At 40.9% G+C, this 18,897-nt stretch overlaps 1 protein-coding gene across 2 annotated transcripts; it reads left to right on the top strand.

The window, feature by feature from the left end:
- Positions 1–28: 28 nt before the first annotated feature.
- LOC104106257 (lipase-like PAD4) lies at positions 29–15,949 on the top strand. Of its 2 annotated transcripts, none has more exons than XM_070196229.1 (4): positions 29–178; positions 296–614; positions 14,035–14,703; positions 14,933–15,949. In XM_070196229.1, the coding sequence occupies exons 1-4, from the start codon at positions 159–161 to the stop codon at positions 15,743–15,745; spliced, it is 1,821 nt and encodes a 606-aa protein (XP_070052330.1). In that variant the 5' UTR covers positions 29–158; the 3' UTR covers positions 15,746–15,949. The 2 variants fall into 2 exon arrangements, with proteins under 2 accessions (XP_070052330.1, XP_070052331.1); XM_070196230.1 differs by having other exon boundaries at positions 40–182.
- The last annotated feature ends 2,948 nt before the right edge of the window (positions 15,950–18,897 follow it).

Raw genomic sequence — 18,897 nt, 5'->3', positions numbered from 1 at the left:
GACAGCACGCGCACAATACACACGCAGAGTAACATTCACGCACAAATGTCAAAATCTCAAAGACTAATACATAAATATCCTTTAATTCCTCAAATCTTTACAGTTAGCAACTTTGCATCAAACTCTTTTCTCACATAAACTTTGATAATTCGTAAGCAATGGAATCGGAAGCTTCATCGTAAGTAAACACCAATCTTTAATTTTCCACTAACCCATAACTATAGTAATTGGACTTATAGAATTGTTTTTTTAATAAATTCAGTCAACAAAAGAAAACTTATTATGATGGCTGCAGGTTCGAGTCAAGCGAGACGTTGGCAGCTTTTGTGGCGTCGACGCCGTTGCTGGAGGAGTCTTGGAAGGCTTGCGGCGTCGCCGATGCCTCGATGGATAGCCACTTCGCCGTGATTAAAGTTGGTGGGACAGCATACGTCGCGTTCTCCGGCATCAAATTGGCCGCCGGAGTCGACCAAAGTTGCCGGAATTTGGTGCCGCTGCCGGATGAACTATTTTCTGGCTTGTGCATGGATGGGCCGGATAATCTGCCCATGGTCCATGCCGGATTATTGCATCTTTTCCTATCTGTTTACACAGACAATTTCTTCCGTAATCAGGTCAGTTTATTTATGTAAGTATTTCCATATATATATATATATCTTTTACTTAATTGGGATATCATCTTCTAATAAAGAACTCTCCTGTGGTTTTAATTAATCCTAAATTGTAACTAATGTATCTCCATACTATAGGTTTCCATAATGGTCATGAACAATTGCGCAGACGGCCAAATACTTAGTTAATCGTATCAATACGTAGTCAACTGAACAAATATAACTTGACCCCATTTGAGGGTGGTTCATTTTTTGGTATACATATTGAGAATATACCGATTCAATTTTAATGGATTAAAAATAATGTTATGACATGGATTGGATTTTTCCATTTTCATATATTAATATTTTATTATTTTTTTTTTGGTAACTAACTTTTGTATTAATCACCTTTGAAATCTTTACAAACCTATAGCTAGACTAATAACACAGTCAGCTATCTAACAAGTACAAGAAAAAACAATCAGACCTATACACTTCTAGAAAATATAATCTATCTCTAGAACATAAAGTTTTGTAACATGGTCTTGACCCTCAGACCTGCTCTAATATTACAAATATTGGTTTTTTCCCTTGCAATGACTTCCCAGTTTCGACTCTTCTTTTCAGAAATCATTTAATTCCTCTCCATCCATATAATCTTGAAGATTTGTGCTTGTTGTGATCTACCTTTAGCACTCTGGATAGCACTTTAAATTTCTTTTTCATTTTTTAAGGGAAAAAAAGTGCAATAACGGATATCTGTAATAATTAAAAATTCCGTAGAATAATGCTTACAAAAAGTTACGAAATACTCCTGGTAACAACAACAACAATAACAACATACCCAGTATAATCCCGCAAATGAAGTATGTGGAGGATATTGTGTACTGTTTCCGAAGACCTGTTTTTTTATTCTTAAAAAGGAAGCTAAAAAATACTAACATATGATTCTGCCACATTTTCCTTCGACAAAATAAAGTAACTCAAAATTTCGACATTTCTTATATTGTATCTACAAAATTAAGCAAAAGAACTTTAATGTGAAATAGAAGGAACAATTATCAAGCAGACATACTGCTACTGAAGGTAGAAATTCAATTTGGGTGAAAAGAGGAAGATTAATTTTTTAGTTCCATGTCCCTCGTAACAAGAAAAGCTTTTACCAGAATGAGTAAGTTCCAGAACTAAAAAAATTATAAAAATCTCCATGTGCATCATAATCGAATCTTGACTCTTGACTTTTGATTAGGATGTGGAACCGTAGAAGTTTGAAGATTTAAAAAATATAAAAATTTTTATTTAATGCTAAAACAAAGAGTATTTTTCCTGGGAAAAAAACAAAAATTATTCTCTTCTAGATTTTTTAGAACTTTCACACACTCTATACTGTTCCTTTCATCATTTGATTCAATGCACCACAATATAAGTCAACATCACATTCTTGTATTTTAATACTAATTTGTTTATTTATTTATTTTCTTTCAGAATTCTGAAATTGACAAAGCAAAGACCGAGCTTTTCAACAACCATTTTATGTCGTCCAAAGTAGATTCCATGTGCATTATTTGATTAAATGAACCATTCAAGTCACATCAAACCCTACAATCCTTTGTTAGTCGTTCTGCATAAAGTTTTTCTCGAATTTAACGTTTATATTGTTAAGGGGTGAGTTTCTTTTTTCCGGAAAAAATGGACAAATAGCAATTTTTCAGACAACTAATCAGTATTTAGCTACCATTTCAAAACTATTCAAACTTTAAGAGTAATTTTCCTGGGTGTTCATAACACAAAAGTTATTTTTCTTCAAATCATTCAACTTTGTGTTCATTACTCAAAAGTCATTTTTCTTTTTTTTGTTATACAAAAATCATTTTACTTTGCTCTATTTATCCCAAAAGTCACATTGGCCAGATTTTATAATACTTTTACTTGAAAAGTCTATTATGCCCTTGACATTATAAATTCTCTCATTTATGTAACACATTTGTTTACCCGAAAAATTGGATAACGTTAAATTTAGATATGGTTCTAAGGGTATGTAAATGCCTTTGATACAAAATGACAATTGTTTACCCGAAAAAATCGGATAACGTTAAATTTAGATATGGTTCTAAGGGTATGTAAATTCCTTTGATACAAAATGACAATACAAGTATTTTTGCTATAAAATGGGAATGATGGACGGGAAGACTGAAAATGAATTCGAAAAACAAGCACAATTAAATCTTAATATATCCCTGGAGGACCTGTGTCTATTGCAGTCTATCTCCCTTTTTATAGTAGAGGGTCACTGCTTCATCTATAACAACATAATAAAATAATACATATAGTGGAGGACCCATGATGGTTTGTCTCTTCCTTGATTCTCGCCAAGATTCTCTCCCTTGGTGCGGTTGTAACGGCTCTTGTCTGCGAGCTTAGCACTGACTCGAGCTCGGTGTTAGATCGAATCCCCAGTCTTGGTTCGAGCTCGGTTCTGCCTTGGGGCATCGATATTCGGGGCTTGTGTTGATCGATGTTGCCCCGTAGTCCGATTCGGACACGGGCTCGATAATGATATTGAGTTTTGCCGTTGATTGGTCTTATAGCTCGAAGCTCGACGTCTCTACTTCGGAATTCGTCCGAGTTTGTCATGTGGATACCCTTCGATTGAAACGTCATTGTCTCGACCGGTCTTTATGACTGAGAATCGGTTTTGACCGTACACAGATAGTCCCCTCGTTTCTCGGAAAGGATGCGGCGAGGAACGATATGATTTCCCTGCGGCTCGATCAAATTTATGTGACGTTTCTATCGAACCCGATCTTGACGTATGTGATAGCTGTCCTATCGGCTCGGTTTTACCGAGGCATTTAATGTGTGTCAGACGGTGGTCGGCCACCGCTGATACCGAACCGTCATGCCTTAGTCTATAAATAGTCTTTCCATACAACCTTTACCACTTTTGCGCCTTCTCTTCTTCCAAACTTTCTTATTTATCCTCTCTACTCCGTTGCTACGGGGCCGTCCATACCAGAATTTTGGTGCTGTCTATTTCTTCACCTTCCTTTGCACTCTTTCCTTTCATATCAATGGCGAAAACTTCCAAAATCGTACCTCAGAAGGAAAAAGCTTCTTCCTCACTGCCGTCTGATGATAAGGCGACGGTGGAACCGTCAGTTCATGACTATGTTCCTGGCCCGTGCATTTTGAAGACCGATTTTAAGGTGGAGAACCCTTCCTCCGTTCCGGGTCGATGTGAACACGTATCGATGTATACGTGCTCTATAATGGAGGATCACCTCGAGGCCGTCAGAAAAGACTGCAACTGGGGTTCCGAGGTCGTGTTGCAAATTCCGTCTTCCGATGAGAGTGTTACCACTTACGTGGAGGGGTTTTTAAGTGTTTATACTTATCCCTTCACACTGGGACTCGTCGACCCGGTGGTTATTGATTTATGCAAAAGGTATCAAGTCACCCTTGGCCAAATTCATCCCTCTTTATGGCGTATAGTGATCTTATTGCGCTTCTTCTCTATCAAAGCCGGGGGGTTGGATTTTTCTCTGAACCACCTTATACGACTGTATCGGCCTCAGATCTTTCGAGGACTAATCAGACTTCATCGTCGGGCATCGAAGGCATTGATGTCGAGCATCAATGAAGACAAGGATCGGGGTTGGATGGGTCGTTATATTCGAGTGAGGACCCGTGATCTCATTCCGGAGGAGAAGATGCCGTTCCCTGAAGAATGGAATTTTGACTGTAAGTGATTTTTGTTCACTTTTCAGGTCCTTTACCGATTTTTTCTGATGTCCTTCCCTGATGTTCAGCTGCCCCTTAGATGCCACAAGCGGTGCCTGACCTCGAGGGCTGGGTTCGGAAGTTGGCCTCGACCTCCTCTTACGCCGAGCGCGCTTGGCGTGATTTGGCAAAAGGCAGATGGGAGGCCAAGAACCATGGTGAGGTTTGCTTCTTGTTTCCTTCGAAGTATTCTTTGCGTTCTATTCGTTACCGATTTCCTCTTGTGCAGGCATAACCAGGGATGCCGCTATGAGGCCTTCGAGCGGTGAAGAAGGAAACAAGTCCCTGGTCCCTAAACAGGGGGAAGATAAGAAGCGAAAAGCTTCCTCTCGGTCAGAGGACCCCAAGCCCAAAACTCGAAGGGTGAGGAGAAAAGCAATTGCCCTTTCGATTGACTCGGTCCAACGACTGAGAGAAGAAGAAGAAAATAGCTCCTCGGCTTTGGTAGTCCGATCTACGGAGGCCATCGAGGTTGCCAGAGCTCCCGAGCCGATGGCGGCTGTGCCTGTCGGGGTTGTTTCCGAAGACCTGAGTCTCGACCGGAGTACTCCGAGCGATTTGCTCGGGGCTATGACAATGGGTAATTCGCCTTCTCTTCCATCTTTTTTCTGAGGAGGCGCTGAAGGAAGCTCGAGAGTTGAAGACTCCCGATATCGGCGCAGGCTCTTGTGTAGAGGATCCTTTTAGGGATTGTTTTACTGGAGTCGACGATGGTTCCGATATCGGTGACGTTTCTCTTTTATTAGAGGAGGCTCAGCGTTTCATTACTCGGGTAATGATTCTTCCATACTTGGTTTCTTTGTTCTTTTCCATACTTGACTCGTGTTTCTTACTGTGCAGGCCATTAGTAGGTTTTGAGTCGATCTTAGCCAGTGTGAGGCCGAGCTCCGGAAGGTCTCAGGTGAGAGAGATGCCCTGCGGCTTCTTTGCAGCCAAAAGGACGAGGCTATAAATGACCTCCAAGTGGATTTGGCTAAGGTCCGTGAAGAAGGGGTCGAGCTCGATAAGCAGGTGAGCCTCGTTCTATTAAAGTATGGGTCTGATTCAACCGTGGAAGTTAACCCTTCGTTGTCTCAGTTGCAGCAAAAGAAGTCGATCAAATCCGAGCTGAATACAATCGGTGGAAGGAGACCCTCGATCGCCTGGCAGCGGAAAAAGATACCATCTTAACAAAATTATTATCGGCCGACGTTCAACTTCGAAGTGTCAAGCAAAAGGGGTCGGTTCAAGATAAGAAGATCGAGGAGCTTGAAACATGACTTGCTGAGGCTAAGGCGGAGGTTGAGTCGTCGAAAGTCTTGGCGGATAAGTCCATTGCTGTATATCGGGCTGATGCTGAGGCTGCTCAGATGGAGGCCCGGGAAGCGGCGAAGAACGCCGATACTCGAGCTCATTGGATTGCCGAACTTGCTAAGTGTAGGTCTCGGAGGGAGACCCTCGAGGAGATACACGCTCAAGGTTTCGACCTTACCGAAGAGGTAAAAAAAGGCAAAAGAGCTCGAAGCGGAAGCTGAAGCCTTGGCTTCTGATGATGATGATGATGATGGTGATGGTAGCGAAAGTGGATCCGAGGACGGGGAAGAGCTCGACCAGGAAGCTTAGTTTCTAATTCTTCATGTTTGTACATTAATCTCGTAGGCAATTTTTGTATATATATATGTATAAACAGGTCGACTTGTTTTTGTTTTGTGAAGACTTTTAATCGAATGTTGACCTTCTAGTCTCTCTGATCAATCAGATTTGTAGCCCCTGGGTTTGCTTGTTGAGTCGATGATTCAAACTTTGAAGGAACATAATCCGTAGGTGTAATGTAATGGTTGAGTTAATGTAAACTCAGAGTAAAAGTAGCTTATTAGCCGTCGAGTGAATGTTTTGAACTTGAAATATTGTAGCCCGTAGGCGTAATGGTCGAGTGAGTGTTTGCTCGAACTCGAGATAAAGGTAGCCCGTAGGCTTAATATTCGAGTGATTATTTCGAACTCGGAATGTAAGTAGCCCGTAGGCTTAATGGTCGAGTGAGTGCTTGCTCGAACTCGGAATAACAGTAGCCCGTATGCTTAATATTCAAGTGATTATTTCGAACTCGGAATGTAAGTAGCCCGTAGGCTTAATGGTCGAGTGAGTGCTTGCTCGAACTCGGAATAACAGTAGCCCGTAGGCTTAATATTCGAGTGATTATTTCGAACTCGGAATGTAAGTAGCCCGTAGGCTTAATGGTCGAGTGAGTGCTTGCTCGAACTCGGAATAACACTAGCCCGTAAGCTTAATAGTCGAGTGAATGTTTCGAACTCGAGATAATGTGGCCCGTAGGCTTAATGGTCGAGTGAGTGCTTACTCGAACTCGGAATAACAATAGCCCGTAGGCTTAATAGTCGAGTGATTATTTCGAACTCGGAATGTAAGTAGCCCATAGGCTTAATAGTTGAGTGAATCTTAATTCTGGTCGCATAATAAATCTCAAGTCATTGCACATGTGTTTATGTTTGGGCCAATCTATATGAGCATGGTTCATTTTGACCATTTGGCTCTTACAATTTTTCCTGTTGGAACCCTATTGTTGTGAGATGACTTTCTTGCATCTGAACTCGATGTATTTGAGGGCCTTGATGCCCCCCCGGTATTCGAGGTCCGAGGTCGGTCGGAAAGAGGCCTCTGATATTGTTTAAAGTGCAGCACGATCGATGGTTGCCTCATTAAAAACTTTGCCGAAAAATCCATTTGGGAGAAAAACCGGTCTAAGGGAAAAAGAGTGCAACGCGTGCTTTTAATCGAAAGATCTTCTTCAGCTCTTGTTCGGACTTCTGCATGGGTCAGTTAGATGAATATGTAAAGGTCGTATCTTAGCAGTAGTACCGTTTTAGATGTGATACATTCCAACTGCTTGATAGCTGTTTGCCGTTTATGATGCCGAGCCTGTATGATCCTTTTCCAACGTTCTCGAGCACCTGGTATGGTCCTTCCTAATTTTCCTTCGTTTGGATTCCGAGTATTGATGGTGACTTTTCTTAACACTAAGTCCCTGGGCTTGAAATGGCGAAGTTTAGTTCTTCGATTATAATATCTTTCGATGTGTTGCTTTTGGGCGGCCAATCGGATGAGGGCAGCTTCTCGTCCTTCGTCCGATAATTGAAGGCTGGTGTTCATAGCCTCATTATTTGGTTCTTCCTTCATGAATCGAAATCTGGGACTAGGTTCACCGACTTCGACTGGTATCAATGCTTCGGAACCATATACTAAGGAGAATTGGGTCGCCCCCGTACTGGATTTTGACGTTGTTCGGTATGCCCAAAGGACTTCGGGCAGGATTTCTCTCCATTTTCCCTTCGCGTCGTTCAATCTCTTCTTCAGGTTTTGAAGAATAGTCTTGTTCGTTGATTCGGCCTGACCGTTCCCACTAGGGTGGTATGGTGTTGATAATATCCTTCTTATTTTGTGATCTTCGAAGAATTTTGTGATTTTGCTGCCAACGAATTGCTTCCCATTATCGCATACTATTTCGGCGGGTATCCCGAATCGGCATATGATATGATCCCAAATAAAGTCTATAACTTCTTTCTCTCTTATTTTCTCGAACGCCTGCGCTTCAACCCACTTAGAAAAATAGTCAGTCATAAATAAAATAAATTTGGCTTTACTTGGGGTCGATGGCAGAGGGCCGACGATGTCCATCCCCTATTTCATGAATGGCCATGGGGATAGAACCGAGTGAAGTTGCTCTCCGGGTTGATGGATCATTGGCGCAAACCTTTGACATTTATCACATTTACGAACAAATTCTTTCGCATCTTTGCCCATATCGATCCAATAATACCCCGCTCTGATCACTTTTCGAACTAATGTGTCGGCACCGGAGTGATTGCCACAAGTGCCCTCGTGTACTTCCAGGAGGATGTAATTGGTATCTCCCGGACCCACGCATACCGCCATCGGTCCATTGAATGTTCTTCGATATAGTGTTCCGTCCGTAGCCAACGTTAATCGAGCAGCTTTAGTCCGTAGGGCCCTGGAATCTTTAGGATCTGAAGGGAACTTTCCGTTTTTTAAGTATTCAATATACTTGTTTCTCCAATCCCAGGTTAAGCTAGTAGAATTTATTTCGGCGTGCCCATCTTCGATTACCGATCTTGAAAGTTGAATGACAGTCCCCGAGCTCAAATCATCTACCTCGACCGACGATCCCAAATTTGCAATAGCATCGGCCTCATTATTTCGTTCTCGTGGAACATGCCGTAGGGTCCATTGTTTGAAATGGTGTAAAGTGATAAGCAGTTTGTCCAAATACCTTTGCATCCTACCTTCTCGGACTTCGAAGGTTTTTTTTACTTGACTCACCACCAGCAAAGAGTCACAATGCGCCTCAATGACTTCTGCTCCCAAGTTTCTAGCTAGTTCGAGACCTGTAATCATGGCTTCATACTCGGCCTCGTTGTTAGTTAACCTGATAGTTTTAATAGCTTGCCTAATAATGTTACCCGTGGGGGGTTTCAAAACTATGCCTAACCCGGACCCCTTTATATTCGAAGTTCCATCCGTAAAAAGGATCCATACCCCGGACGATATACCTGATTTCAAAAGGAATTCCCTTTCGACTTCGGGTATGAGGGTTGGCGTGAAGTCGGCCACGAAGTCTGCCAAATTTTGAGACTTGATGGCCGTACGGGGTTGATATTCGATATCGTACCCACTGAGTTCGATGGCCCATTTGGCCAACGGCCTGATAGTTCGGGCCTATGTAAAATATTACGGAGTGGGCAGGTGGTTAATACGCTTATGGAGTGGCATTGAAAGTACGGCCTTAACTTTCTAGATGCGCTTACCAGCGCAAGTGCCAATTTTTCTAAGTGCGGATACCCAGTTTCTGCTTCTCTTAAGGTCCGACTTACGTAATAAACGGGAAATTGCGTACCTTGCTCTTCTCGAACTAGGACACTGCTTACGGCGACTTCCGATACCGCCAAGTACAAGTATAGTTTTTCGTCAGTTTTTGGAGTGTGAAGCAGTGGTGGGCTCGATATATATCGTTTCAATTCCTGTAACGCTTGTTGGCATTCCGGTGTCCAGGCGAAGTCGTTCTTCTTTTTGAGTAGTTAGCAAAAATTGTGACTTCGATCTGATGATCTTGAAATGAACCGGCCTAAGGCTGCAATTCTTCCCGTTAACCTTTGTACAGCTTTTACGCTGTCCACGATGGTGATGTCTTCGATGGCCTTGATTTTGTCGGGGTTGATCTCAATTCCCCGATTTGACACCATGACACCATGATGTCTTCCATTGTTTTACCTATTTGTTCTTCGAACATTCTGTTTACTAGGCGTTGATAAGTAGCTCCTGCATTTTTTAGCCCGAAGGGCATTACGTTATAACAATATGTTCCATATCGGGTCACAAATGAAGTCTTTTCCCGGTCGTCTGGGTTCATCTGAATTTGATTATACCCGAAATAGGCGTCGAGAAAGGTGAGGATCTCGTGGCCGGCCGTGGCATCGATCATGCGATCGATGTTGGGCAGTGGAAAGGAATCTTTGGGGCATGCTTTGTTCAAATCCTTATATTCCACACACATTCTAAGTTTGTTCCCATTTTTAGGTATAACAACCACATTGGCTAACCATTCGGGGTATTTTACCTCCCGAATGGACCCTATCTTGAGAAATTTGGTTACCTCGTCCTTTATGAATATGCGTGCTTTTCCTCGGACTGGGGCCTTCTTTTTTGCTTCACCGGTCTGAACCTAGGGTTCAAGCTTAGTTGGTGCGCCGTTATGTCCGGCGGGATCCCTGTTATATCTAGATGGGACCAGGCAAAACAGTCGATGTTATTGATAAGAAATTGAATGAGTTTCTTCCTGAGTTCGGGGCTCAAACCCGTTCTCAGGTATACCTTTCGTTCGGGCCAGTGTTCGATCAGTATGATTTGCTCCAGTTCCTCGATTGTTGATTTGGTGGTATCGAAATCATCGGGGGTTACGAAGGATCGAGGGATCCATCGATCATCATCATCTTCTTCAACGTTCTGCTTACCTGGCTGGGTCGAAGCCGATGTCTGTGATTGCTATTTGGCGCTCTGCTCTGAACCTGATCCTTTTATCGGCGAAGACGAGGATATTGATTTTGCTTTTTCGACGGAGAACATTTCCTTTGCGGCCGGTTGTTTTCCGTACACTATTTTGACACCTTCTGATGTTGGGAATTTGAGGACCTGGTGTAGGGTCGAGGGTACGGCTCTCATGCTGTGGATCCACGGCCTTCCGAAAAGGGCGTTATATCTCATATCACCTTCGATCACGTGAAACTTTGTTTCCTGGATGGTTCCGGCCACGTTTATCGGCAGGGTAATCTTGCCTTTGGTGGTTTCACATGCCATATTGAATCCGTTTAGAACCAGAGTTGCTGGTACGACCTGATCTTGCAGGCCGAGCTGTTCTACGACCCTCGATCTGATGATATTGGTCGAGCTACCTGGATAAATTAACACACGCTTAATCTTAGTTTTATTCATGAGTACAGATATTACCAGTGCATCGTTATGGGGTTGGATGATTCCCTCTTTATCTTCATCACTGAAGGACAAAGTCCCTATGGGTGTATAATCTTGAGTTCAAGATCGCTTTTCCCTCACAATCGATGTTTTAGTGCTTTTAAGCATCGGTCCCTGAGGGGCATCGACGCCGCCGATGATCATGTGAATGACGTGTTGCGGTTCTTCTGGCTCGTTTTGCTTGCCGAATTCCTTGTCCCTAAAATGGTTCTTCGCCCTATCACTAAGAAATTCCCGAAGGTGTCCTTTGTTAAATAAGCGGGCCACTTCCTCTCTTAGTTGCCTACAATCTTCCGTTCTGTGGCCATGGGTGCCATGATATTCGCACATTTGATTGGGATTCCTTTTGGGCAGGATCGGTTTGCATGGGTCGAGGCCATCTGGTGCCTTTGATGCGTCCGATGGCCGATACGATGGCGGATGTACCAATGTTGAAGTTATACTCCGATAATCGAGGGACTTCTATAGAATCGGCATATTTATCAAAGCCTCTCTTGCTCATAAGTCCCCGAGAATTTTGCCCCCGATTAATCCTTCAGTTGTTCCGAACCGTATCACGTGCTAAACCGTTGTTCATCCGATCTGTATCGTACGGTTGGTATCGGTCTCTGTTCGACCTTTGTTCTCTGTTAATTTCCCTCTGATTTTTAGTGGTTGTGTGGTTCTGACGTACGGGCCCATACGGAGCTCCCAATTGATCATCTTCGACCCTGATTTTTGATTGGTATCGGTTGTGTACTTCTGCCCAAGTTATTGCTAGGTACTCGATCAAATTTTGTTTCAGCCGATGTGATGATGTCGAACTTAGCCCGTTCAGTCCTTGGGTGAAAGCTTGTACGGCCCAATCGTCTGTGACCGGTGGCAAGTCCATACGTTCCATTTGAAATCGGGATACGAATTCCCTCAGCATTTCATTACCCCTTTGTTTTACTTTAAAGAGGTCTGATTTTCTTGTTGCGACCTTTATGGCACCAGCATGTGCTTTTACGAACGAATCTGCTAACATGGCAAAGGAATCAATGGAATTTGGTGGTAAGTTGTGATACCAGATCATTGCTCCCTTTGCGAGGGTCTCTCCGAACTTTTTCAACAACACGGATTTGATCTCATCATCCTCCAAATCGTTGCCTTTGATGGCACATGTGTAGGAGGTGACATGTTCGTTAGGATCGGTCGTACCGTTATATTTGAAAATTTTGGGCATACGGAATTTTTTTGGGATTGGTTTTGGGGCCGCGTTCGAGGGAAAAGGCTTTTGTATGAATTTTTTCGAATCGAGCCCTTTTATCATTGGCGGAGCCCCCGAAATTTGATCGACCCTAGCGTTATACGTTTTTACTTTTTTGTCGTTGGCTTCAACTCATTTTGTGAGTTCCTCGAGCAATTTAACAATTTCAGGAGCGGTCCCCGATTCCTGCTCGTTTGATTTCACTACGGCGGGCTCCGTTCTGGGGGTGACTTCTCGAAGAAGCGGATTGGAGTTCGGCTCACTTTGCATATGAGTTCGACTCTTCAACTGAGCTATCGCTGCTTGTTGGGCTTGTAACATTTCGAAAATCATACGCAAGCTGACCCCGATTTCCCCGGTGTTGTAGGTGTCTCGGGCTATGGGTCGAGCACCGCCCTGAACGCTTATTTCCGGTTCAGAATGCTGATTCGCTTCTAGAACTATTTGTGAATTGACATCCAATGGTACTTCGGCTCGAATTTCGGGTTCTTCGATTCGAGCCTCGTTGCCGTCGTCAGGTAGCCTTCCGACCCCGGGCGCCAAGTTGTTGGTTTCATCTTGAAAGCCGGCTTCGAGGTCTATAGGTAGAGCCATTGGTGATTTGAAGTTGTAAGCTGGAGTATACTGTAGATTTATATCAAACAATCACTGTTACCCTTAGCCCCACGGTGGGCGTCAAACTGTTTACCCGAAAAAATCGGATAACGTTAAATTTAGATATGGTTCTAAGGGTATGTAAATTCCTTTGATACAAAATGACAATACAAGTATTTTTGCTATAAAATGGGAATGTTGGACGGGAAGACTGAAAATGAATTCGAAAAACAAGCACAATGAAATCTTAATATATCCCTGGAGGACCTGTGTCTATTGCAGTCTATCTCCCTTTTTATAGTAGATGGTCACTGCTTCATCTATAACAACATAATAAAAAAATACATATAGTGGAGGACCCATGATGGTTTGTCTCTTTCTTGATTCTCGCCAAGATTCTCTCCCTTGGTGCGGTTGTAACGGCTCTTGTGTGCGAGCTTGGCACTGACTCGAGCTCAGTTCTGCCTTGGGGCATCGATATTCGGGGCTTGTGTTGATCGGTGTTGCCCCGTAGTCCGATTCGGACACGGGCTCGATAATGATATCGAGTTTTGCCGTTGATTGGTTTTATGGTTCGAAGCCCGACGTTTCTACTTCGGAATTCGTCCGAGCTTGTCATGTGGATACCCTTCGATTGAAACGTCATTGTCTCGACCGGTCTTTATGACTGAGAATCGGTCAAATCGGTTTTGACCGTACACAAAGTAATTGTTTATTTAATTTGCAAATGCGAAAATAGCGCACTAGTAATAAAAAGAAAAAAGTTACCGTGAACAAGACTATCATAGGTTGAGTTAGTCTCATTCATCACTCCAAATACATAATTTTTCGCCAGGAGTAAAATGTGGGTAAAAGCATACGTACACTTGGTAATATTTGCACCAAACGAATCTGCATGACATGGTTGGACATAAATTTCTATCATTTAACTATGGGCAATTATCATGTGTTCCACCACTTTTGATCACTTAATCATGGTAAGTTGGTAAGTTGAGAGAGATTATTTTAAATGGTACTAAAACTTAAAGCTCTTTCGTAAAGTATCTCTTAAAACTTAATGATCAACTGGAAATTGAAAAAAATAAAAGGGAAGGATAATCATTTGAAAAAAGTTGATATGACGAAATTAATGAATTTCTCGAAATGTTTAAGAAATCTGAAAACAATACAAGATCTAATAATTTCTAAGATTGTTTCTCTTCATAAAATTACCTACAAATTAAAAGCTTTTTCTCGGTTTTTATTTTCTTGAATTTTCCCTCAAAGAAATTCTGTCACATTTCTTCTCTTGAAAATATGCAGATGGTAGAAATAATGAACACGACCAAGTCACTAGTCATAACAGGACACTCGGTTGGAGGAGCAATTGCTTCCCTCTTAGCTCTTTGGCTTCTCTCCCACCTGCAAACTGTTTGTTCAGTAATTTGCATTACCTTTGGCTCCCCAATGCTTGGCAATGAGTCCTTTTCCCAAGCCATTCTTCAAGAAAGATGGGCTGGACATTTTTGCCATGTGGTTTCACAGCATGATATAGTGCCAAGACTGCTCTTTGCCCCTTCTCCTACTCCACTCATTCCACTGGCTTCATCTTCATGTTCTTTCCAGTTTATTTTTCACTTATCTGAGGAAAACAAGACTCTGCTATTCCGCATTGTGCTGGCTTCTCTTGAAGTTATATCGAAAGGTGAATGTAAGAGTTCATTTTGGCCCTTTGGGAGCTACTTGTTCTGCACCAACATGGGTGCAGTTTGTGTCGATAATGGGATGCTTATCGTAAAGTTGCTTTACTTGACGTTACTGAATGGTTCACCAAGTTCTAGCCTCGACGATCATCTTGGTTACGCGCATTTTATTCAGAAAGTTCATTGGCAATTTATAGAGAGTAGATGCTTCGTGGGAGGCAATCTACCTGAGGCAAGCTATGAAGCAGGGATAACATTGGCGCTGGAGTCATTAGGAATAGCTTCTCATGTAATGTCAGACATTTATATTGACTAATTTCATATGCTAGTAATGTTGCAGAGCAATTTTCATCACACGAGAGCAATGTATGCTGTATTGGTACTATATCACATGTATTGATACTCGTACCTTGCTCTAAAGGGATGAAAATTGCTCTCATATTGTTGATTCTAGTTTTCACATGGTTCATCTCTATGTTGGTTCTCATTCTCTGATTTTGCTTCTACTTGACAAACAGGAATTGAATTCAGAAGATGCTAAGAAGGCCCTGAAAGAGGCAAAAAAGTCAGGTCGAACTCGCAACCATAATAGTGCCAACCTTGCAATTGATTTATCCAAGATCAATCCACTAAGAGCACAGATAGAGTGGTATAAAGAATCATGTGATAAATCTAGTGATCAAATGGGATATTACGATTCGTACAAGCAACGAGGTGCCTCGAAAAGGGACTTTAAGGTCAATATGAACAGGATCAGACTTGCTAAGTTTTGGGATTCTGTGATTGACAAGTGGGAAAAGAATCAACTGCCCTATGATTTTCATAAGCGTGCAAAGTGGGTAAATGCTTCTCAATTCTACAAACTCCTCGTAGAGCCACTCGATATTGCAGAGTACTACAGGAGTGGGATGCATCGTGTGAAAGGCCACTATATGCAGCACGGTCGGGAGAGAAGGTACAAGATTTTCGATACGTGGTGGAATGACGGAGAGGTTGAGAATGGCACAGATCATACTACTGCTGCAAGGAGCAGATTCGCGAGTTCGACACAAGATTCATGCTTTTGGGCTAAGGTTGAGGAGGCAAGAGACAAGCTGATTAAAGTCAGAGCTGAGGCTGATGCTAGAAAGTTTGTCAAGATGTTGGAAGATATCACTAAGTTTGATCAATATGCTAGGAGATTGATTGAAAATAAGGAGGTTTCAATAGATGTTTTGGCCAAAAACTCAAGCTACACATTGTTTATAGAGGAATGGAAGGAATTCCAATCTCAGTTACAGCTGGTGCAAGCTCACTTTCCTGGAATTCCTGAGGGTGAAATGGTTCCTTAGATAAATATTGCTTGAAGTTTGTGGATCCAGTTAGGGCATCAGATCCACCTTATCTCTACATAGTAGTAATAAAGAAGCTCAACTGAAATATCTATTCTAAGTCTTACCTCCAATCTTAATGTAAACACATCAGTATCAAAAGTGGGCCTGAATTATATAAAGAGGATCTATCTTTGCAAGGAAAACAGATATGAATTATAACCAGATGATCTATTTTAAGGAACTGTCAATAATCACTGGATGAAAAAGTTGAAAGAAATTTTAGAGGTTAGAAAGTGCACATATTACGAAAACAAAAGGCATATAAGCTACTAACACTAGTGATAAACTGGTAATGAATGTATACATGTCCCAAAGTGAACTTAGATAATCTTTAGATAGCATTATCTTTGCTAAAATAGGAGGAACTAAACTACTCAAGGAACTATAATCACCAAATACAATTGCCTAGGTCTTTGATCAAATGTTAAGATTACAACTCATGATGTGTGGATAAGAACGTCACGAGTTCGAATTCATAACTATCAAAGACAATCGTGTTTAGGCTTTTAATTTAGTGGTAAGAGCGCAGCTCATGATGCAGTCACGAGTTCAAACTCAGTTATGAGCGAATGCATCGTATTTAATTGGAGAAGGGTTGAGAACAATCCCATCATTCATTGAGTTTCGAACTGTACGCCAATTGCACTTCATAAGTTTCTCGATTATTTAAAAAGAAAACTCTTGCTAGAATCGTGGCATTGCCAAATTTTTTCGGACAAATATATGCAAATATCTATTATCCTAACACTATTTAAGACCTTTCTTTAATTGATTTGAATTTAACTAAATGGACATGTGTTATTTATCCAAGTAAGAATTTGGAAAAATGGTGAAAAGGAAAAATGAGGAGGAGCAAGTTCTTATAAATGTGGGGATTAGCAGGAATTATGTCGCATGTACTAATATTTCAGGAACTTTAATGCAATAGATATTTCCTTTGCATTAAATTTGGAGGGAGGCATCTGATATTTCCCTTTATTTGAAGCTCCATCGTTAAAAATAAATTTCAAAGGTTTTAAGAACACATAACAAAAATAGGCTTCAAGGAATTTTGCCTCAGTAAACCTTAAATGTTAAGAAACGAAAGATTTAAGGACACTGTGCGTCAAATTCAAACAGTGTGAGTTCCTACAAACGTCCATTCTGATTGTTGTTGTGAAGAAGGAGAAACAATGTGAATTAAACAGAAGAATTGAGTAGTGAAGATTATAGAATCTGTGGGAAAATATATAAATTGAACAAGGAGAATTTGGTAAGGCAAAATGAAATTTTATATAAAATAAGAATGGAAGCAGCGGAATAAAGAAAGTTTTGGAATTTTGGCCCGAAAAGAAGTGCTAGAGTTTGTATTATTGTAGTAAATTTTTTGGGGTATGATTTGTTTCCAAGAACGAAGAAGATAGGAGAGCAAAGATTGGTAAAGTTGTAGTGAACGGGATAAATTGGAAGAAGAGGAAAGAATGCAAGAAAAATTTGGATTTTGGCCACTAGGGAGGGCGGGGCAGCACAAATATGCTGGTTAACATATTTTATTTATTTTTGGCTACAAGTTATAATGTGCAATTGTGGGCTAGGCGACTGTTCATAGTTTTTGTCGAGCAGCTAACTTTGTCAAAAGCCCAATTTTAAATCTAATTAAATGTTAAGGAATAAATTTGAACCTTTATTGCTCGAAGAATTTGGATGGGTAAACCTCTGCTACTAATAATTGCAAATCTATATCTATATTTATGTTATTATAGAAGAATGAATACTAAATGTTTATCATGAACAAGTTCTTTAAATATTAACCAACTTTATATCCTTCAAAAACTAAAGCATTCGCTCAAAATATAGATTAGCGCTGGATTAATTTGTAATATCTAGACTTTTACCCTCACAAACTCACAGGCAACACTCAACAGAATACTCTCCGCAAAGCCATTCATAAGTTATTACACTTTCTCATACTTATGGCCTTACAATTAGATTTATGCGTCTAACATTTTGCCTCTAAACTTACTCCAAATAATTTTTTTATGAACTAATTCATTGATTCGACAAGTGTTTTGATGGCTTATTTGGTTGCTAAGGAGTGGTACTTATGTTTTTGATATCTTTGTTGAAATTATAAGTTCTATGGTTCGAATAAGATATTTGATTTCTTAATTGTAATGAAAATCGAAATGTTTTTTTTTTGGTTTAGTGTACTATTGAATGAATACGCGGTAAACTAAACGCATTAGATAGCGTCTAAATCATAAAACGAGAACTAACTTGTTCGCGTAGCGGAAGCGGAAGGAATGGATAAACCGCGACTGGAATTGCTGGTCGGTGGTGGTTGTCACGTTGTGACGGATCAACCCCCTAATTATATTTAATTATACACTTTAGGTGTACTTATATGGAAAATAATTAGGGTTAAACTAATTACCCTAATGGGCCTTAGTGCACCCCTTCTGGGTGGACCCAAAATTTTCTACATCTCTCACTCACACATAATGGAATTGCTCATCTAATTTTGAGAAACTTATTCTCATCTCATCTCCGCAATCATTCATAAGGGATAGTAGACCGTGCGACCAGCATATTATGAGAGCTAAGTGTTATATATATGTAGGAGTATATAGCCTCTTGTCGAGTGCAAACCTGCAAGTAGATCATAAAATATGCAGTACCCTAGATCATAGAAATCACATTTGATATAATCTCAACATCTCATAAATTATTATTTCTTGTATTCACAATCATAACTCATAAGTTATAACGGGTGCACCAATGAATACAATTAAATGAGATTCCATCAATGATCTTCCTCTTCTCACGATCCCTCTAATATTAGTTTGACTATTTTTCTAGATATGACCGAATCTGTGTTCATGGTCCTTTGGAAATACACTAAGATAACTAACATCACACTAAGCCTCAAGCATCTGATCGGAGTCCTTGAGGGTACAAAATCTTGAGCTTCCATAAAAGCTCTAGGTCTTACACAACAATAAGTTAAGAATGGACTTATATTAACCCAATTGGTTGACATTAGCACATATGGTATGAAACACGTGCTACAATATTTTTTCCTTTTTCTCAAGGAGAGTATGTCTTTATCTCATAAAGAATGTTGTACAGAT

This window comes from Nicotiana tomentosiformis, chromosome 2, assembly GCF_000390325.3.
Source record: "Nicotiana tomentosiformis chromosome 2, ASM39032v3, whole genome shotgun sequence".
Classification (NCBI taxonomy): domain Eukaryota; kingdom Viridiplantae; phylum Streptophyta; class Magnoliopsida; order Solanales; family Solanaceae; genus Nicotiana; species Nicotiana tomentosiformis.
Note: the sequence above shows the minus strand (reverse complement) of the source record. Positions and strands in the feature narration are given on the sequence as shown.